Consider the following 22759-nt stretch of genomic DNA (forward strand, 5'->3'; position numbering starts at 1 on the left):
GTGTTTCTTTCCTTTTATACTTGTTACTAGGCTCTTCTTTGGGACCAAACCCTGAACTTTGATTCCTCCTTGACTTGGTATATCTGCAAGTCTTTAAAAAAAGTGCAGAGACCACATTGTTCCCAGATCTCTCTTCTTTTCGCAGCTCTCTTTTTCAGATTTCTTGCCATGTCTGCCTTTCATGTTCAAAATAGCACTGCTTTGGGTGGCAGTTGGACTAGGGAACCTTAAAAGTCCCATTTTGAGTCACCAGCCTTCTTCTCCCATATTTTTAATGCCAACTAAGCCACTTAATTGTTTAAAAAAAAAAAAATCAGTGAACTGCCTCGTGATTTGAGGCCAGCCTAGGCAAAAAAGAAAAACTAGCAAGACCCTATCTCAAAGAACAAGCAGGGAGTGATGGTAACATCTGTAAGGCCAGCTAATGATAAGCATAAGTAGGAGGGGATCACAGTCTGAGACCAGCCCAGGCAAAAAGTGTGAGACCCTATCTGAAAAATAATGACAGCAAAAAGTCTGGTGGCATAGCTCAGATGGTAGAGCAATTGCCTAACCAGCACAAGCCCCTAAGTTCAAACCCGGCTCATCCAGAGAGAGCTGCTGTTAATGTCAGCACTATGAGACTTCCTCTCTCCGTTAAGAACTGTCAGTACCATACCCAACACTTGGTCATCTGAGTTGTGAACTGGGACTATTGTCCCAGCAAGAACTCTTGCACATTACTGAGAAGAACATAAAGTGACACTGTGGCTTCAGGGAATAATAAAACAACACCTGTGAAGCTGAACCTCTGTCCTTCATCTACCATTTCTACTATGTGTCTGTCCTGGAGAAACTTTCATATAAGATACATGCAAGATGTTTGTATTAATACTATTGTTAATAACAAAAAAAGTAAAAATTACCTATCAGCAGAGAGTGGGTAAATTGTGCTTTTATTTGTATAATGAAACATTTTATTGTAGTAAAAATGAATAAATTAGTGCCTGTTATCAACATGAATTTCAAAAACACAGTATTGCATGAAAATGCAAGTTTTAAAAGGATAGATACCATACAATCCCATCCGTTTAAATGTATTAAATAGTAGTGTATGTTTGATTGCATGAATATTAAAAAGTGCAGAATACACTTGCAAATCATACTCACCAAGTTCATGATAATGTTTACTGTGGGGCGTGCGTCGAGCTCTATCTTTACTATTTTAATTTCTCAGGGAAAGGAGAGAAGGAGAAAGATTGAATCTGAAGATCATACTGTTAGCTATTGAGATGTAAATTCTTGTTCATTCTTTGCAGTATATTTTCAGTCTTACACATTCACGGTTAAGTATGTACATGCTGTTTTACGTAGTCAGAATTTGCCCTTTTCCTCTGACTCGAATGGAAGCAAGCTTTTAAACATTTATTTATTGTACTTTATTGTTTGTAATGTGAGTATTCTACTTCAAAGCCCAATTACCATGAATAGTCTGGAAGTCAAGTTAATTGTCTATCAATAAATGAAGGTTTATATGAAGTTATTTTCTTGATTTTTGTAGGAAAAACATCAGAGAGAGGCTCATTTTCCCTGTACAGCAGAGACACCGGATTACCAGGCTGTCAAGTAAGTTTAGTGAATAAAAAAGCAATTAGATAATTGTTAAACACGTAAGTAAAAGCTTTCTTAATAATATAGGAGGTAAAAATTTATTCACATTATCTCACCACTGTTTGTTCATTTAATTTGCAACTGCGTGTGGTGGGTTTTTAGCAGTTAAACATGTTTTCTTCTCTTTGTTCCCTCTGCTTAAAACAATTGACTTTCTCATGAAAGGTTTTCATAACCCACTTCCATTTTAACTGCAAACAAATGCCAGAAATCCTAGCCCTTCCTAAAATGCCTCTCCTTTTCTGAAAATGTTTGGTTTTCGTTGTTGGTTTTTTTTTTGCAATTCCTCATGGAAGAACAAAATCACTAGTATATAATATGAAGAACATGTGATTGATCTGTCTAGCTCAAATGTCCTGTGTTGGTAGAAGTGATTTCCTCTGTCCTGCATCCCATGGACGTTTTAGGCTTCAAACAGTCTCTGACTTGGAAACTTTGTTCAACTCTTCCATATTCCTTACATGTTGTATTTTTGCTAGTGGTCATCTTCTCGTCCTTTCCACCTATCCTTAGACTGAGAACCCTGAATCATTGGTTCACCTGCACATTCCCAGCAGAATCAAGCCAGAAAGACTAGAAAGGAAGACTTATTAAATTTGTCTTCTGCCTTCTGTAAGCTTTTCATGAGGCTTACTGTAATTTCAGACAGGAGCATATGAACCAGTCTTAACTGTCATACCAATACTCTATTTAATACGTATTCCATAGCTATATAACTATCTCTAGAGAGAGTTTTGCATAAGATCCTATTTTATGATATGCCTTTCCATTATAAAATAATACATTGCAAAAACTGGGGATCATCTGTTACCATCCCCTAACTACAATTCCAACAAATAGGCAAGGTCTGAGTAAGTGTCTCATTAAATGCAGTCATTCCTTGAGCTGGGCATGGTACACACCTGTAAGCCCAGAACTCAGGAGGCAGAGGCAGGAAGATCATGAGTTCAAGGCCAGCCTGAGCTAAATAGTAAGACCCTATAGTTTTAGTTTCTCGCACTCAACTATAATCTAAAAGTATTAATTAGAAAATTCTAGAAATAAACAGTTCATAAGTTTTAGATTACATGCCATTGCTGGTAGCGGAATGATGAAATCTTGTACTGTCCCACCTGGGATGTAAATCGTCCTTTGTCCATACTGTATACCCTGTCTCCCATTAGTCATTTAGTAGGTATCGACTTACCAGATTGACTGTACCTGGTGTCACAATGCTTGTGGTTAAGAACTCTTTAGAGAGGCTGGCACTTGGGGTATGCCAAAGAGAAGTCATACAGTGCTTCCTTTATGTAAAAAGGTAACATTTCCCAACTTAATAAGAAAAGGAAAAAGATTATATGGCAACATTGCTAAGATCTAGAGTACATTAAAATGTTTTGAGGGAGACTACATTCACATAATCTTACTACAGTGAGTTATAGTTATTCATATCTTATGGTGCCTAATATATAAATTAAGCTTTATTGTAAGTGCATATGTATAAGAAAAATGTAGTATACATGGGAATCAGTATCCATGGTCTCAGCCATCCACTGAGGGTCTTAAAACATTTCCCCTGTGGAGAAGGGGATAGCAGTGAGAATAGTAGTTGTATCAGCACTCATTTCTTAGCTTTGTGCAAGCAGTCCTACTTTGTTCTCACCTAAGTCATTCTTTTAAAAGTTTTAATGGTGATAATAATGATTATCACCATTATTTTAACATTATGTTAACTTTAATTCATAATAGGCATGTAAAATATATTTGATATGTCATAAGATCTGTAATTGATGTAAGAACTCATAAGATCTATAAGTGATGTAAGAACTCATCCTTACAAATTACTGTTTGAATTTCATAGTCCAAATTTGATTTGATGATTTGGTCTGGAGGGTCTGGATCTGCTTTCTAATCTCATTGTCAGTTTTGTAGGTCACTTAATCCTTACTCATCTTCTATGAATAGGGTTGGAGCAAAATGAAGTTTTTAAAATTAACAGACAATATGTTGACAATGGTAAAAAAAAAAAAAGGAAAGAAACCCTACAGAGTCCTGTAGATATAAAGTGCACTGTAAACTTCCCTTGTGACATATCATTGAGTAGACTTTTCTTCCAACCTGCTTCCAGCCTTCAAATTCTTTTGTCCAAGACCTCAAATCTAAGACAGCAATCAATACTGAATCTTACACTGTTTATTTATCAGGCATATGAGACACAGTTTCTGATAAAACAGCAGAAGGTCAATGAATGTCAGCTGAGGGTAGTAAGAGAAAAAGAATACAACATTTAGAATCAGAAGACCCAGGTTCAGATCCTATCTCTACTTTGATTCCCTTATTTGAAAAATAATATTATCAATTTCTGCTTCCACCTACTTTATAAGTCTCTGAAGACTAAACTGTGCTTGTGAAAAGGAAACATGTTTTCTCAATTCCTAGAACCCATATACCGAAAGATCTTTGGGGTTCTTAATACTGTTTTCAAGAGACCTACAAGTTGGTCAACCATTACTGCTAAACTTGAGAAAAAAACTGTTGCAAACATTTTGAGATTAAAGGTACATTTAGTAAATCATACTTAATGCTTATATTAATGCATTTTCACTTAGAATCTTTATACCCAAAGGTATTGCTATGAAATTAGAATCTGTGTTAAGTTCTAGTTACATAATTTTCCTGTTTGGCTAAGGATTATACATTTATAGCAGATTTAGTTCTCCTATCCAAAAGCATTTACTTCACATCTAGGTGTATAGCACTCTAATAACAGCCATCACCGTTTGCTGAGCATGAACTGAGCCAAGTACTGAACTCAGGGTGCTCACATTTAGTCCTCCCAACTACCCATGTTGCAGATTAGAAGATATAGGTTCTCCAGATAGGACTACCGTGCAGCAAAAGAATCCCTCTGATTCCTAGTCTACACACTTACTCTTACCTCCTTCTGTTTAATTTCTTTGGTTGAGGAGGGAACTGGGAATTTATACCTTTATCAAGTGCTCCAGGAGATTCGAATTCATAGACAGGGGTATATGCTTGGAAAAATGCAGCTACTCTGAATATGCCCAGTCCAAGGATATAAGGAATATAAAAAGAAAACAAACTCTAAGAGCACTGTTTGACAACTGTTTATAAACATTTTGGAAATTAGGAAGGCCTATGGAAAAGAGAACAACAAGGTTAATGGAGTGTGTGATGTAAAATCATAGTATGTATTGCTATACACAAGATTTAAAGATACTCAAGTGCAAGAGAGGTTCAGTTTTGAGAAATTCATAGAAGCAATGCAGGACCCCAGAGTGGAAGCCCCCAATTGAGCAGATCAGAGAGAAGATCATGCCCCAACAAGGACGAACAGCCTCCATGAATCCAGGAGGGCACGTAGCCCAAGGAGCAGGACACAACTCAGAAGAACAGTGGCTTTGATTCTTGTTATTGTTACTTAGCTCTGGCTACACTGGAGTTGCTGGGAGAAGTCATGCTAGATAATGCCAGCTGGTGTAGGGCCTGAGTAAGTCAATTCAGGAAATTCAAGAGTTAAAGAAAAACCTGTATTCCAAACAGTATTTCTGGTAATGTGTGATCTACCAGTGTTTCCAGTAATACTGCTCTCCCAGTTTCCTTTAATGGCCCATCAGTTATGGGATTGTCATCAAGGTAGTATGAGGAGACTCATTTAACGATGCGTTATTACATCATCTTAGCATGAAGTAAGGCCCATCAGGCATTATTAAATTACCCTGAATCTTGCAGAATGCCAGCGGCATTTTATGTACATTAATAGCAGAGTTTATGTTCCTTAGGGGTTTTTATAAGAAAACATGGCTTCAAGGTGGTTATTTGGATATAATTTTGTAATCACTGTTTTATACTTCCTTAGATTTTTGTCACTTGTGAATAGGTAAGTCAAAATGGCAATGCATTTTTTCTAGTTGGAGGAGAGAAGATATGTATACACAGAAGATTAGCTAAAATTATTGGTGATACATCATACAGTAAATCTCAAGTAAGTAGCACAGATGTAATCTGAAATTCAAAAGAAAAAAATAAATGATTTTACAATGATTTTGCAAAGGATGTGTAGAATCCTAAGGCCTGAGAGAGTGAGTGAATGGACACAGTAGAGAAGAGAGAGCTCAGGGAGAGCATAGGATTAATGAAAGTGAGGCAAAGCACTCACTGCATTGTATCTGCTTCCTTAATTGTCTCCCACCAGAAAGCAGGGCCTTATTTGTTGTATTTCTACCACCTATCTCAGAGTCTAACAAATGGAAGGTCTCAGTAAATCTATTTTGAATGGAAGAACAAATTAGTGTTTTACAGCATTTTAGTTTGGCTTGAATGGGATATTTATTTAGGGGAACACTGTGGTTTGTCTGAATTGATATAGTGGTGCTCTAGGCCACATGAGAAGAAAGAGATGGGAGATAATTTAAACACATCTTAGTTGTCTAACAGCACACTGAAGATGTTAAAGAATAATTCTTTAAAACAAAAGGCAGAATCATGACTCTCCCACAGATACAAAACTGAATAAGTATGTAGATTTTATCTCATCAGTGAAGAACCAGTTCAAAGGAAAATCCAAAAATAGTCACATTCATGAGCAAAAATATACAAATGAATGTACAAACAGAGGCAGGACATTTTTTATGGTGCAGGGGGTAAACAGTAGAGGTTTTCATCCCTACACTGGAGAGGAACATTTTTTTTACAAGTCTGTAGAAAGTTATTTTGCATTGTTATCAATAATCTATAAATTACAGAGTAATGAAAGCTCCCATAGAATGCAAATCACATACACTGAAGAGGTATGCCACAGACCAGGGGCGAGCACACTGGCTGACAGCCAATACCCACCTTCTTTTGAACTGGAATGTGGCCATGCCCATTCTTTTACCTGTTGGCTAAGGGCTGTTCTTGGTGCAGGGTCAGGGTTGCACAGCTGTAGCAAGACAGTCTGGCCTAAGCTTGAGTATTTTCTATCTGGCTTTTTACAGAACCAGCCCTACTCTAGATAATGCATAGTTTTCCATCAAAGCGCTGATTTTTTTTCCTACACAGGTATATGTTTCTGGCAATTAGGATAATCAGGGGCTTTCGTATGTACCCAGTTCTATACTGGCCTGGTGTTTCCCCAGGAGGACTAATTAAAGATAATTATTTTAAAAGCAGTTCTTTCTGTAACAGTAAACCTAATTGTAAGTACCTTAGCCTTGTGCTGAATATTAGAAGCATAATATTCAGGACAAGTGAGTAAAATATATTTGCAACTCTATCATATATATAGACAATGACTAAAGGACTTACTTTTAAAGAAGTAATGTAGAAAACATCTTCAAGAATAGCTTGGCTTTTTCTGTAACTTTTAAAGTTAAAATGTAGGACAGTGGTGGATAGACATTTAAGCAATCCAGTCTTCAACTTTTAATATAAGAAGGAATATTCTCAGTCTTGCTGTTCAGAGGATGTAGTATTCAGCTGGTAGAAAGTGACTTGGTTCCTCATTGGATGCATTCAAGCAGAGGCTAGACATCCACTTTACTGAGAATTTATAATAAAGGATTAAAACACCAGTTGTTTAATTAAAATAAAGACCTTAAAATGTTGTTCAAGTCTTTGTGCTCTTGGGACAAGTATAAGGCTTTCCAAGTAGTAGCAATGGTCCATCTGAGGCTAGACATCAAAAATTACTGTTGACACTAACCTATATAGTGGTACAGGTTTAATTTTTGTTCCAATAGTACCCAGCATGTAAATGCCTTACAAACAATAAATAGTTTAATTGATACAGTGGTCAGATTTACAGATCGGTAGGATAGGTTAATGTTGATGATGATACATAGTGACTAGCATATATCAGACATTTAACCTTACAAGCATTATTTCATTTGGTTCCTGAAGTGCTCTGTGAAAGAACTGTTGTTATTGTTGTCACTGCTGCTGCTGTAGCTGTTATTATTGCTCCTATTTGGTAGCTAAGGAACCTGAAGCTTCAAGGAGCTGTATAATTTAACCCAAGACTACATAGCGAGTAAATGTCAGATGGATAGGAGATATTACGGTAGTGATGAGAGAATGATTGAAGTAATAGACTCAGTGGTCTAGTTTTCAAAGGAAGAAAATGAAGCCATGATTAAACTTTGGGACTGGAAAAAAGGTCAAGATATTAGATGTCATGAGGTGAACAAACAAGTGCCATAAGTAATAAGGAAAGGATGGCATGGTAAGAGTAAGATGTTACTCAAAGACAATATTGGACTTACAATTTTCACAAGTCAAGTGGTTCCCAATGCTGACAACATCTTCCTTTAGAGAGTAGATTATTAGATTGGTGACTGGGGGGATTGTTGGAGTCAGGAAGGTTGAGAAGACATAAAACTAGCTCTTAGGTAGAGGTTGAGGCTACACCAGCGGTGATTCTCTCAAGAAAGCATCTGAAAGGGCCCTGCAAATGCTGGCACACAGTAGGCACTCAGGAAGTGTGCTATGCTGAACCATGTGATACGATCTTCTGGATTTTGTGAGTTGTTTGGAACATAGGTAAAACAAACTTTGTGAGAATTAAAATCTCATCTTGAAGTATCAAGCAATAAGTACTTGTCATTTCTTACTTCTGTTAAAGGCCATTGAATATTGAATTTTTGTAAGGGTTACTTGGCATGAGGGAAAAAAACTTTACTCAGTGTTTCTGTTTCCTCTGTAAATTTCAATAATTATACTTTGGGTGATATTAAGTAGTCTTTTCATCATTTCAGAAAGTCTGTTTATCTTTCTGCAAACTTATTTGAAGAGAAAAGAGCCTATGAAGTAATAGAGATTAGGTACCTACCATCTCAAGTCAAACAAAAAGGTGACCACATAGTTAATATTGCATAATAAAGGATTATGGTCTGTTTTGAGAGCTGAGAAATGGCAAAATAAATGAAGCAGAAACAACCGAACGTTATTAAACTTGGATCATGGATACATGAAGGTTCACTGTGCTGGGTTTTTTTTTTTACTTTTGTGTACATACGAAAATTTCAAAAATAGGAATTTCAGTATTCTGAGGATGTCTAGTTGTAATATTTCAGTTCATAAAGTATTGCATGCCTATCTATATTCCTGATGTTCTATTGGGTTGCATGTTGCTCTCAGGTGCACTTAGGGAAATGTAAGGGATTGAGAAGAGGGGTGCTCACTAGCTATGTGTGAAAGCTGGCATAGAGAAAGGGAGTGGCCTCAGAGAACTAGAACTCTTCCAAAAGTCTTAGGACGACCTAAAGCCATGTCCACAGAAGCAAAGGAAAAATGACATTTCTGTGTCTCCTATTCTTCTAGTTAGTACCTCACAGAGCTATGGCTGGCTTTTTTTTTAGTCATTAGCGTCCACATTGTTGAGATTACATACAGCGCTGGGGCTACAGGCATGTTACACCACCCGCGTCTAGAAGACACGCCTACAGTATGCTCTCCACTTAGCGTCTGCCTTCAAGAGATTCCCTTCAGCATTTTTGGAAATGGGGGTTCCTTAGGGAAATCTATAAAATTCTAAAAGTTATTTTTATTATATTATTGGAGATATTAAAATGACTTTTTAGCCAGTCTTCATATTTATTTCTAAGAAGTCTTTATTGATCTATCAGAGACCTCAGATCTCTGATATATTTTCATTGACTGATGTAAGTTTGGGAGAAAGGTTGAAAAAACTAGTGAGAAACAATTATTACGATAGTAAAAATTTTCCTTTGCTACTGATAATTAAAGAAGATTGAGAAACTTAACCTGCTAGATTACCAGTTTGGTAATTGAATGGTACATAGGTAGTTTATTTTCTTTCTTAGGGCAGAAAGATTAGACTGATTGGGTCAGCAGGATGCACATGATGGATGACTGTCATTATCTTCTCAAACCTGCAGGACACTTTAAGTATAGACAATGATAATTAAATTTTCAAGAAACCATGTTGAGATTATAAGATTTGGGACACGTAAAAGAACCAGCCTAACAGTTGGCTAGTGGTGGCTGGCATGTTTTTATTGACCCAGGAAGGGAGTAGAAGCGTCTCAGGTTTTCTTTCACTTTGTTTCCCTGCACATTCTCCCCCCAACAGCCACCCTGGAATTAATACGGTGTCCAAAGTGTTGGTAATGACTTGAAACTATTCAGGTTGCACAAAGCATTTAATGCAATCTTGTCTTAGACAAAACACTAGAGAGGATCATAATTAATGTCTCATTTTCTGCCAGTTGCTATTGATTACTCATTCAAGATCCCTTTGTTCTCAGAATGATAACAACTGTAGTTTGCATCACTATCTAATGAGATTCTCAGGATAGAATTCTTTAACAGCATGCTGATAATTGCTAACGGATCCCTGAAATTTCAATGTAAATGAATTAGCATCACAATACAATTATTTCACAAATGTCAGTTTTCCAAATTTAAAATTTATTGCAGTCTGTTTTTTAGTCGTTTGTGGAAAGTGAAGAGAAGAGGGATATATTATTATAACCCAACATTTATTCTTTGTCCTGCATTCTCCTCACCCTCTAAAATTTTTTATTTGATTGTGAGTTGGTTGAGAGACTTCACTCTTCAGTTCTCTTGTCACAGTCTCTGAAACTTCAAATGGACTTACAGCTACACTATGCTGTGAGGGCTTTTTTTAATTAAAAGAATTGCAAATAAAAGAAAAATTAGAAAAACACTACTAATTTTGCTCTGCGAACAATTTGTCTCTTCGTACATCGGTGACAAAAACATGGCACTTTAAAGCATGAAGAACTTTTTTTTAATTTTTATTGTTTTATTACTCATATGTGCATACAATGCTTGGGTCATTTCTCCCCCTTGCCCCCACCCCCTCCCTTACCACCCACTCCACCCCCTCCCTCTACCCCCCACCCCCTCAATACCCGGCAGAAACTATTTTGCCCTTATCTCTAATTTTGTTGAAGAGAGAATATAAGCAATAATAGGAAGGAACAAAGGTTTTTGCTGGTTGGGATAAGGATAGCTATACAGGGAGTTGACTCACATTAATTTCCTATGCATGTGTGTTACCTTCTAGGTTAATTCTTTTTGGTCTCACCTTTTCTCTAGTTCCTGGTCCCCTTTTCCTATTGGCCTCAGTTGCTTTTAAGGTATCTGCTTTAGTTTCTCTGCATTAAGGGCAACAAAAGCTAGCTAATTTTTTAGGTGTCTTACCTATCCTCACCCCTCCCTTGTGTGATCAAAGTCCAATCCCCTTGTTGTGTTTGCCCTTGATCTAATGTCCGCATATGAGGGAGAACATACGATTTTTGGTCTTTTGGGCCAGGCTAACCTCACTCAGAATGATGTTCTCCAATTCCATCCATTTACCAGCGAATGATAACATTTCGTTCTTCTTCATGGCTGCATAAAATTCCATTGTGTATAGATACCACATTTTCTTAATCCATTCGTCAGTAGTGGGGCATCTTGGCTGTTTCCATAACTTGGCTATTGTGAATAGTGCTGCAATAAACATGGGAAGCATGAAGAATTGTACTGACAAACCTCAATAGTATATATACTCTTATTTTATAATGATTATATTTTATATCTTTCCCTTTAATTTTAGTGTACTACCTCCTCAAAAAGACAACTTTTGAGCAGCTGCTTTTCTTTAAATATTAAAACTGCATACCATTTCAGGAGTGCAAAATAGGTGTGAAGTTAAGAAAGTAAGAAATTCTATAGGCTGTACATACAGAGATTCTGTGAATCCATAATAAATATTTTAATTTTGTAAGATATGTGACATTAGTAGTCTCAATCATATATTTCAAGGAGACACGATAAGGAGTTGATGCTTCACATTTTAAATCGTAAAATGATTATGATGGTTTTTGAACCAGTACATTTAATGGTAAAAAAGCAGTTTTGGAAGAGCAAGCTTATATTTATCAAGACTGCAGACATTTTCCCTTTTAAGGATAAAATACCCAAATTTTGTAGTATGATCCTGAATCCTTCTAGCCATCAAACAGTACCTTCCTATAAAATCACATTTAGAGTACCTTCTAGTGCAAGAGTTCACATTAATAAACCATGTCAGCCAAGCCCACTGCTTTATTCCTTCCCTTTACTTTTTGGTCAGGCTTATGCTAAATAGCCTTCTCAAGTTCACATTTGAGAGACATTTCTTGCCCATGAATAGGAACAGAGAAACTTAACAAGTGGCTGGGCACCTACCCAGCAAGCCTGAGTCCCTGAGTTCAAACTCTCTCTGTGTCTGTCTTTCTTACTTTTCTTTCTTTCTCTCTCTCTCTCTTTTCTTTTCTTTCTTATGTGTATCTGTGTGTGTGTGTGTGTGTGTGTGTGTGTGTGTGTGTGTGTGTGTGTGTCATAGGTTATTAATGTTCTTCAGAAAGAAACAAGGATTTCATTTACAGGTAGAAGTTTGTCACATGTAATTCAGAATGGTACTTAAAGCAGGGTGCTGGTGGCTCATACCTGTAATCCTAGCTACACAGGAAGCAGAGATCAGGAGGATTGAGGTTCAAAGCCAGCCCAGGCAAATAGGTCTCCAGATCCTATCTTGAGAAATCCTTCACCAAATTTAAAAAAAAAAAAAGGTTGGTGGAGTGGTTCAAGGTATAGGTCCTGAGTTCAAACCCCCAGTACTGCCAAAAAAAAAGATATTCACAACAAAGTTTTACTATAATAATCTAAGTCAGTAGTCTAGACTATATTAGCATTTCAGGGGTAACCTTCTCATTGCTTATTACTCAGGATAAGATAGGTTTTTTATAAATGAGATTCTCTGTGGTTCTAAAAAAGATCATTTTCTAGCATGGTGTTAAGAAATGAGTGCTATCATTTCAGAATAATAATTCTGCCTAGAGTAAGTCAGCATGGCAGATGAGCTGCTTTGCCTACTTCTGTATCCTCTGGGAGATTTGTATTCTTTCTGCCTAAGATACCTCCAGGACAAGATCAGTGGTAATCAATAGTGCTTGTCATTTGTTTCAGGCAGGCAGAAAAATCAATAATATGAGCTGATGCCTAATTTTTTTAGGAGAAGAAAAATAATATAGTTTTTAACTATGCTTTCATGTTACCTAAATGTTCACAGGATCAGAGGAAACTATATGATTTTATTACTGGTAGAATATCAAAATATAAGGCTTTTAAATTTAGCCCACTTTTTTAGCCATGTTTTCTATTGGCTTATTGGATATTATTTTATGTATTGTCAAGTCCTTGCAGAGAAAAACATGACCTAAACTTACTTTTTATTTCTTAGAGTGGTGGACACTTAATTTCACTTAACAGAATAAACTGTGATCTTCTGTTGATAAAAAGAAACAATTTCCCTATATTTACTTTGCTTCATCAGATGGATAACACTGTAGTTGAAACAGTGAGAAATAAGTTATTGCTGTAATTTAGACAGCTGGGTGGAATACAGCTTCTGTGTGGATTTTAGCATTAATATTCACTGGGCATTTCCTGTCCAGATTTTTCTATAGTAAGGAAAAGTTTGCACTAAAATTAGGAACAAGCAAGTTTGTTCTCTCTCTTTTTTTTCTTATATTACATGCATGTGTGCAAAAATCTACTAACTTTTGTTTTGCAAATAACTCAGCTTTGAAAGTATAATCTACAAATTCACTTACAAATTACAGTTTTTCAAGTTCACAATCTTATAAATAGTTTAGGTTCCTGGGCTGCTAGAGGAACTATATGTTAAGGAAAAAACTTTCTAAACAGAAGTGGTTATGGTTGCTTTAAACATTTACTGAGATAGTACATTTGAAAATGCACTGCTGAATTTTTGATGTTTATTATTCTTTCCTCCGGGTTTTTATTTTGAAAAATTCAAACCCATGGAAAAGAGTATAGTGAATGTCTGCGTAGTCTTCATCAGTTAACACTGCACCATATTTGTGTGCACACGTTCCCTTTTTTTGCTCAGTATGTACATATGTTTATTTGTATGCGATGTGTGACTTTCTACACACAGGTGCACACACTTTTGTTGAGTCATTTGAGAATAAGTTGACATTTTTCTGTTCTCAATTTGGATTGATACAGCTTGAATCTGTCACACCCTTCTTTGGATTTAGCCTTTAATTGTCAACCCTCTCTCTTGGGGTCTGTCACTTCTGCCTTATTCTCTTGCTTATTTTCAGCATGGCCGTTGGGAGTTGCAACCCAACCACCTTGGATTCAGGGTAAACAAGGTCTTTTACTTAGGACAAAAGGTTTGTGCCCAAGAAAAAGAAAACAAAAATACTACTCATCGTCATTCTTTTGAGATATTTAGAATGTTATGATTTATAAGGAAAAAACAAAATAAGATAAGTTTTTTTGTATTAGCAAAGCCAGTAACTATTCTGTGTACTTTTACCTGTGTGAACTATTAGTAATGTACACATTTAAAGAAGAGAAAACAGACTTATTGATGGTAGATAATTGGCCCTTTGAACAGCTGACTCCAAAACCCAGGCCGTTTATAGGACATCCATATTTTTGTTTAGTCAACTTTTAAAAATATTTTTTAAAATACATTTTCCTGTTCATCTTTTAGATCATTTTGTGCCTCTTTATTGTTACCATTACTGGCATCTTTGAGGAAGGCCAAAGTTTACTCATCTGAAAGTTTATCTAGCTTTATCACCCAAGCAAACAGACTGCTCTTTACCACCGTCTAACCTCAACCCTGTGTCCCACCATCAAAGCATTAGATTAAGCCAAAAAACATTTTCTGGAAGGGCTAGAGAGTAAATATTTTAGGTTTCGTAGACCATATAATGTGTTACAATACTTACCTTTTCTACTATAGCATAAAAACCGTAGCCCATATATAAACAAATGGGTGAGACTGTGTTCCAAGAAAAGTATTCTTAAAAATAAGCCCTGTTTGACTTGGAAGCTGTCATTTGTTGACCCTTAATATAATCATTATTTATATGCCTGTAATTATGTACCAGAAAATGTTGTAAGGCGCACTGATAAGAGACATATTAATGTCTTTCTCCTCTCGTGTACTTACGGGTGTACAATGCCCAGCTTTGTATGTGTCTACCATGTGAGAAAATACAGATGAAGAAATAAGTATAGCAGGTGCCTCAAAATATTGTCAATGAAAGTCAGTTTGGCACTGAACAGGGAACATCCTTTTGAAAGGCCAGTAATGTTTAATGGAAAACTTCAGGGTGCAGGACCCCTGCCCTCACACATGTGGTAGTAACGTTTTCCATCTAGCATACTATGGACCATATTCTGATCTTGCTATTTGAGGAATGCTGAATGAGCCTGTCACTAGCAAAATAAAAGAAAGAAACACAAAACAGATGTGGCAATAGACATTTCAGTATAAAATTTATGGGAGACCTAAGGATTCTACTCTCACACAGTTACATCATCATCAGGAAATCCATAGTTCAGAGTTTGTCATGTAAGTAGAGAAAATATATAAATGTGTTGTTTACGTTTATATTGATCATTTTTCCTTTTGCCATTTCTTCTGGTGCTTATTATTTTAAGAAACTCTTTTTCCTTTATGTCTGATAATCACACCTTTCTCTCCCAGTCTGTCTAACAATGTCATCTGTTGGTATTTGTGCAATTAATGCTAAATAAAGACATTGATATATATATTCTTTTGATGCCATGTCATATTGATTGAAAATTTTTCTCCACACTTCTCTACTTTATGATGGAGTCACAGTGTATCAGCACAATCCAAAGACAAATTTGCCTTTCAAAAAGGCTGAAAAAACTGTTGTTAATTATGAGTAACTGAAAGATGTAATGGCCTGTGACTGGTTTAGTATATTTATTGTTTCATGTGAGCTTCAGCACTGTTGAATAAGCTTTAAAGAAACTGAAACAAAAAGGAAAAGTGAAAAGACAGCATACCAAAACTTAGAAGATGCAGCAAAAGTGATTATTAGAGGGAAATTTATAGTTGTGAAATAACTACATTGAAAAAGAAGCAGGCCACCCAGGTGTACTGATGTATACTTGTAATCCCAGCTACTCAGAAGGCTGACTGAGGCAGGACAATTGCAAATTGAAGGCCAGGCTGGCCAAGCCCCATCTCAAGAAAAAAGAAAAAAAATACAAGCTCTCAAATCAGTAAACTAACTTTGCAGTTTAAGAAACTAGAAAAAAGAACAACAAACTAAACTGAAAACCAGCAAAAGAAATGAATCCATAAAAATTGGAACAGAAATAAACAAGATAGAGAATAGAAAACAATACAAAAAAATCAACAAAATCAAAAGTTAGTCCTTAGTCGAACATGGTAGCCCATGCCTGTAATCCCAGCACTCAGGAGGCTGAGGCAGGAGGATCATGAGTCTAAACATAGACTGGGCCAATTAGCAAGATCCTGTCTAAGAAAAGAAAGGAGAGGGGGAAAGGGGAGGGGAGGAGAGGAGAGGAAGCTAAATTGAATAAGAAAAAAAGATCAAAATCAGACTACTAAAATCACAAACGAAAATGAGTGACATTACTACTGACTTTACAGAAATAAAGCAGATAGGTGATTACCATGATCAATTGTATGCCAACAAACACATAATCTAGATGAAATGGACAGATTCCTAGAAACACACATCAAAATTGTCTCAGGAAGAAATAGGAAGTCTAAAACAGAGCCAAAACAAGTAAAGAGATCAAAGTCTATTAATAAAAATTCTCCCAATGAAGAAAAACCCAGGACCAGATGGTTCTCTAGTGAATTTACTAATCACTTAAAGCAGAAATAGGGACCATTCTTCTCAAACACTTTCTAACTCAGAAAGATTATGTACCGTGAATGAAATGTGCATTTCATTCCAGAAATGTATGGCTATGTCAACATATAAAAATTGAGCACATTAGTAGAGTGAAAGAGAGACCCTACACAATCTTTTCAATTGATACACCACCCCAAAAAAAAAAAAATTGGCACAAATCTAGTACCCTTTCATGATTTAAAAAAAAAAAAATTTAACATGCTAAGAGTAGAAGGGAACTCCTTCAACTTGATAATGGTCATTTGTGAAAAACCCACAACTGGTAGCATACTCAACAGTAACAGTGGGAAAGCTCTCCCCTGAGATCAAGAACAAGACATGGTTGTCTGCTTTCACCATCAGTATTCAGCATTGTATTGGAGGTACTAGCTAGAGCATTTAGGTAAGTAAAAGAAATAAAAAGCTTCCAAATTGTAAAACTCCCTATTTGCAGATAATATTAGCTTACATATAGAAATTCCTAAGGAACTTACAATAGCACTATTACAGTGAATAAATGAATTTAATGGAAGTTGTGGGGTAGAAAATCAACAAATAAAAATTAGCTTTATTTTTAGACACAAGTAAAAAACCAAAAATAAAATCAAGAAAATATCTCCATTTATGATAGCATCAATAAAATGGAAGATTTAAACATGAAGTATAGGTCTTGAACACTGGAAAGTACAAAGCATTGCTGACATAAATTAAAGACAACCTAAATAAATGGAAATACACTCAGTATTAATCATTTGAAAGATTTAGTGTTGAATTCTCAAAATGACAGTATTCCCCAAAGCAGTCTACAGATTGCATGCAATTCCTACCACAATTCCAATGATGTCTTTTTGCAGACATGGAAAATCCCATCTTCAGATTTATATGGAATTTTGGGAAAGCCCAAATAATAAAAAGAAGAACAATGTTGGAGGAGTATTCATCATTTTCAATTTCATAACTTACCACAAAGCTACAGTAATCAAAATGATGTGGAACTCACATAAGGTAGATATATAAACCTATGAGATAGAACTGAAAGACCATAATAAACCCAAACATTTTTATGGCTAATTGATGTTCAAAGATTGACAAGACCAGTGAAGAGAGAGGTAGCAGGCTCAATAAATGGTTCTGGATGCTCAATTAAATATCTAGTGCAAAAGAATGAAGTTCGGCTCCTTCTGCACACCATATACAAAAAAGAATTCAGTGTGTACCAAAGACCTAATGTAAGCGCTAAAGCTATATCATTCTTGGGAAAAAATATAGTGCTATATATTTGTGGACAATAGATTCTTAATATGATATAAAAAGAATCAGAAACCAAAAAAAGTCCTCAGCAAAATTGAAAATTTTGTGTATTATTATTAAGAAAAGCAAAAGACATTAGGAAAGAGAGAGCTAGGTATGGTGGTAAACACCTGTAATCCCAACACTCAGGCAGAAGGATCTCAAGTTCAAGGCCAGCCTGGACTACATAGCAAGTGTCTATCCTCTCCCCACTCGCCAAAATATATATGTGTGTGTATACTTGGGATAAAACTCGGTGGTAGAGCATTTGCCTAGTGTGTGCAAGGCCTTGAATTCAATCCCCAACACCACAACAAAAAGAGAAAAGAGGAAACAAAGAAAGTGAAAAAGAAAAAGAAAATTTGCAGAATGAGAGAAAATATTTGTAAATCATGTAGCTGATGACGGTAGTGGAACTCTTAAAATTGAACTGCCAATGCCAGGCATGGGGGTGCATGTCTGTAATACCAGCTACTCAGAAGGCAGAGATTAGAAGGATCATTTTGAGGCCAGCTTGGACTAAAATTTAGTGAGATCCCATCTCAGCCAATAAGCTGTGTATGGTGGCATTTGCCTGTCATCCCAGCTATGTGGGAGACATAGATAAGAGGTTCAAATTATTCAGACAAAAAGGACTGGATGTGTGGCTAAAATGGTAGCATGCCTGCCTAACCAAGTAAGAATTCAAACCCTGGTACTACCCCCAAAAAAATCAACCACCAAAATCTCACCCAGTTTTTTAAAAATGGCAAAGAACTTGAATAGACATTTTTTTCAGAGAAGATAATTCATATGACATTAAGTCGTTGAAAAGGTGTGCAGTCATGTTAGTCACTAGGATAATGCAAATCAAAACATAATAAGTACCATTTCAGCTCACAAAAACAGCTATATTAAGAAATCAAGCAAACAAAATGAGCGTTAGCAAGAAGTGGAGAGGTTGGAATCCAGTACTCTGCTGATAGGAATGGGAATTTATCCAACTGCTGTGGAAAAGAGTTAAGGTATTTCTTTAAAAGGTTACACATAAAATATACCACATGCCCTGGCAATATACACCTAGGCATGCAATAGAGAAGAGTGGTGGAAGGGATGAATTCAAGTATAATGTGTTTGATACTTTGTAAGAACTTTTGTAAATGCCACAGTGTACCCCCACCCAACACAACAATAAAGAATAAAAAAGAAGGGTACTCAAATACTGATACAGGAATATTTGTAGCAGCATGGTCCACAGTTGTCCCAAGCTGGAAATGTGCAGAATATCCATCTGTAGATGAATAGATAAGCAAATTGTGAGATATCCGTACAGTGGAGTATTATTCAGCCTACTGATACATGCTATAAGGTAAACAAACCTCAAAAAGATTAAGTGAAAGAAGCTAGGTGCAAAGGTTACATTTTGTATGATTACATTTATAGGAAATATTTAGAATGCGTAAATCCATAGAGACAGAAGGCATATTGGTGGCCAGGGAGAGGATGAAATGGGGAGTTACTGCTTACAAAGTATGAGTCTGGGGGAGAGGAGGTGTAGGAATGACTGCCTGGTGAGTATATGGTTTCCTTTTGGGGTGATAAGAATGTTCTGGAACCTAGAATAGTGGTGATGGTTATAAACATTATGAATGTATTAAATGCCAGTGATTAAAAACTTTTAAATGGTTAATTTATGTTACATGAATTTCACCTCATTTCAAAAAAAAACAAGCTGAAACATTGAAATGAGAGTTTTTCTTGACTGTTAGAGTGGAGGCAGCAATTAGGAGAGGATGGCTGCTGTCCAAAGTTCTGCTAGTTCTTCCTGAGTAGAGCTGAGGTTTATTTCTCAGCATCTTATGACACTCTGACTAAAAGGACAACTGTGAGGGTGGTGATGGCAGTAAGAAGTATTCAGTATACAGTAGGATATGCGCTAGAGGAGTCACGTCTCTTTACCTGAGAGCATCCTTGCATCCTTTCCAGTTGATTAATCACCATTTCCCTTTGACATGTGTTTCCCTCTCTCACCTTTCACGTCTGTCTGGTCCCCTTTCACGTCTATCTGGTCCCCTTTCATCTCAGCTACCAGAAATCTCGGAGCCAAATTCTGCCAAACTGACCTCATTTGCTTTATGATTAGGGCTGGAGCCACTCTGCCAGCCCTAAACCCACTTCGGAATTTCAGTGAAGCATTTGACAAAGTCTCAATGATGTACCTGAAATATACCTCAGGGCCCTCTCCTCAGACTTCTCATCTTGGTGGATCCCTTTTAATCACATTTTTGATGCCTAGACATTAGGAAGGCTAGCCAATACATTGGACAGACTCAGAATCTGAAAAAGATAGAAATGGTTGATTACTATGGACCAAATAGAACAGGATGAATTTTATCAGATATAAGCATTAAGTCTTAAAGTTGAGGTTAAAAAGCACAAACTGAGTAAGTGTAACATGGAACACATGGTGAACCATGAAGTGTGATTATCCCTGACCTCTCAGCGTGGGTTGTCACAGGCGTTAGCCATGTATCACGCCATATCTGAAGCATCATCCGCCATTGCATTTTACAAGAAACAAACTTAAATCCAGAGACCATGTCAGGATGAGGAGAAAGACACTTTAGCCTGTGCCATGAGATACAAATGAAGAAAGTAGGAGTGGTGGTCTTGAAAATCATGGCACCCTTCAGACAATGAAAACTATCTAAAAGAAAAGGAAGAGGAAAAAAATCAGACTTACCTTATGTGGTCATGAAAACATTCAAGCAAAGACTAGGTGACCACTTGTCAAACATGTTCTTGAATCATGTCATGACAATGTCTTTTAGCCCCAAAACTAATGGATGTCCATAATTATGTAAAAAGTTAAAAAAAAGCAGGCAAGGAAAGGGTGGAGAAAAAGAAAATACAGGCTGAAACCAAGGGTTGACTGCATTCAGAAAGTACTTGCTTTGGGGTGCTTCTAAGTGCAGGGCATTGCTGAGAGTGCTGTGATGGAATGTTCAGATTTGGGTCATTATCAGCAGGCAGATGACTTATTTTCTTGACCTTGTTTTATAGTCTAGTCTCCTGAGACAAGATCTAGGACTTGGGAGCCCAGCACAACTCTCTTCTTCAGGAAAACCTGGAACACCATACTACTCATTCTCTGCCACAAGTTCCAGGAGAAGACCACTCCATGACTCTGTAGCACTGGGTGAGTTCATCACACAGCAAATCCCATCCCATAAACATTTCTTCCCCTTCCCCCCACTCCCCACCCCCGGTCTGCCTGTGCTTTTAATTAGGAGAAATTGAGTTTCTTGGTTATCATGTTGGTATCAGGATTTATATGCATATAAATAACATACAGATTGAGTATCCTTAATCCAAAAATCTTAAATTCAGAATGCTCCAAAATCTGAAATTGTTTGAGTACTGACAAAATAACCACAAATGGACCATTCCACACCTGACCTCACATGATGGGTTGCAGTCAAAGCACAGGCACAGAGCCAGGCCTATAATCCCAAAATCGGGAGGATCCAGAGTTCAAGGCCAGCACAGGTAGTAAGATTCTGTCTCAAAAGAAAGCAGGGGGACAGAGCTCAAGTGGTAAAGCACTTGGCTCAGGTGTGCAAGGCCACATATATAGTCATACTGAAAACATCGCATAAAATTACCTGCAAGCTACATGTATGCAAAATGTACTCACTTCTCGTATGTTGGATGGTTTAGAGTGTGCTTATACTGTCACGTCAGATTTAATGATTTAGATAGGTTTACTGTTTGTTATTAAAGAAATGATAATGGTAAAATGTCCTTCTCCAGCTCCGCTCTTGTTTTCTACCTTGTGAGTTAGGGCAGAAGCATTCATTTCAGTCTAGATATATCACTGTTACTGTAGAAAAATATCTTATTTGAATAGTATGTGAGCAAATACTACAGCAAAAATACTTGTCAATATACTATGAGTAAAAGTTCAAAGGGGGGGAAATCAACTTAAAATAAGTAGAAAAGAATAGATTTCACACAAAAATCTAGGCTTAAATCCAAGATTTCTATAAATTAAAGCTTTTATCTTCTTTGTTTTCATTTTGATTGTGATATAGATAATGTTGATTATCTCCCCTGTTCTGGGTATGGTGCTATACACACTACATCTTTATAAAAACTTTATGGGGTTATAATGTTTACCTCATGTTAGAAATGAGGAACCCAGAGAAGCTAAGTAATTTAGCCAAGGCTGATTGGGGTGAGGGGGGGAGTTTCTTGATGCTCAGGGAGGCCCACTCATCTCCAGCGTGAGTACCATTTAGTGAATTATTATGGCATCATCCACAGTTATTTCTCAGTCTTAGCCACTCCTCTTGGCATTGCAGGTATTAATAAAATCTCAGTGTTTGAAAGAACTTCAGAGGTCTACACCAACCTCAGCATGAAATGTCCTTCATACTGAAAGACATTGTATTGTGCTGATGCCCATATTTCGTCATTTCTGTAACATGTCTTGACATTATTATAATCTTAATTTTTCTTTCCTTAAGCTTTAGCATCTTTTGAAACCATTTAAATGCTTTAGGAAATCAACATTCTACAAAGCAGTATCTAAGTAGGATCCTTTTGCCCCTTACTTGAATATAAACGTAGTAATAGCTAGTGTGCTCAGTGGCATGTTCTGTTAACCACTGACCTGAGCATATTTCGTGTATCATCACACAGTATGGAATACTCAGAAGAGGAGATGTTCACCCCTTTCTTGATGTGGGGGAACTGAAGCTCAAAGAGGTTGAGGTTATCTGCCCTGGCTCAGACAACTGCTGGATGCTGAAGCTGAAATTTGAATACATCCAGCTTACTCTGAACCACAGTTTTCAACCTCGCAGAAGTAAACAGTGAATACCAGGCTCAGGAGTTTTTAATCAGACATTTGGTATGCGATTGTGTAGTGGTAGCTAACGATGAGATACAAAAGAAAAAAAAAAAAAAAAACAATAGACATGGCAAAGAAAAAGCAACTTAGTAAAGACTAAGTAGCAGCATCTTCTGTTAGACTAACCCTGGGATGGGAGTGTTAGGCTCCAAACTGATAGGAATGGTTCAGTTGAAAGTGTGGCCTTTGCTCAAGGAATACTGTT

At 36.7% G+C, this 22759-nt stretch overlaps 1 protein-coding gene across 11 annotated transcripts in view; it reads left to right on the forward strand.

Moving 5' to 3' along the window:
• Tcf12 (transcription factor 12) overlaps window positions 1-22759 on the forward strand; it is a 318977-nt gene that overhangs the window by 222622 nt on the left and 73596 nt on the right. For all 11 annotated transcript variants that reach the window (XM_074066035.1, XM_074066041.1, XM_074066039.1 and 8 more), the window contains 2 exons: window positions 1541-1605; window positions 20703-20838. In XM_074066035.1, the coding sequence (XP_073922136.1) occupies window positions 1541-1605; window positions 20703-20838 (201 nt within the window). The remainder of the gene's footprint in view (window positions 1-1540; window positions 1606-20702; window positions 20839-22759) is intronic.

Source organism: Castor canadensis, chromosome 2 (assembly GCF_047511655.1).
Source record: "Castor canadensis chromosome 2, mCasCan1.hap1v2, whole genome shotgun sequence".
Taxonomy (NCBI): Eukaryota; Metazoa; Chordata; class Mammalia; order Rodentia; family Castoridae; genus Castor; species Castor canadensis.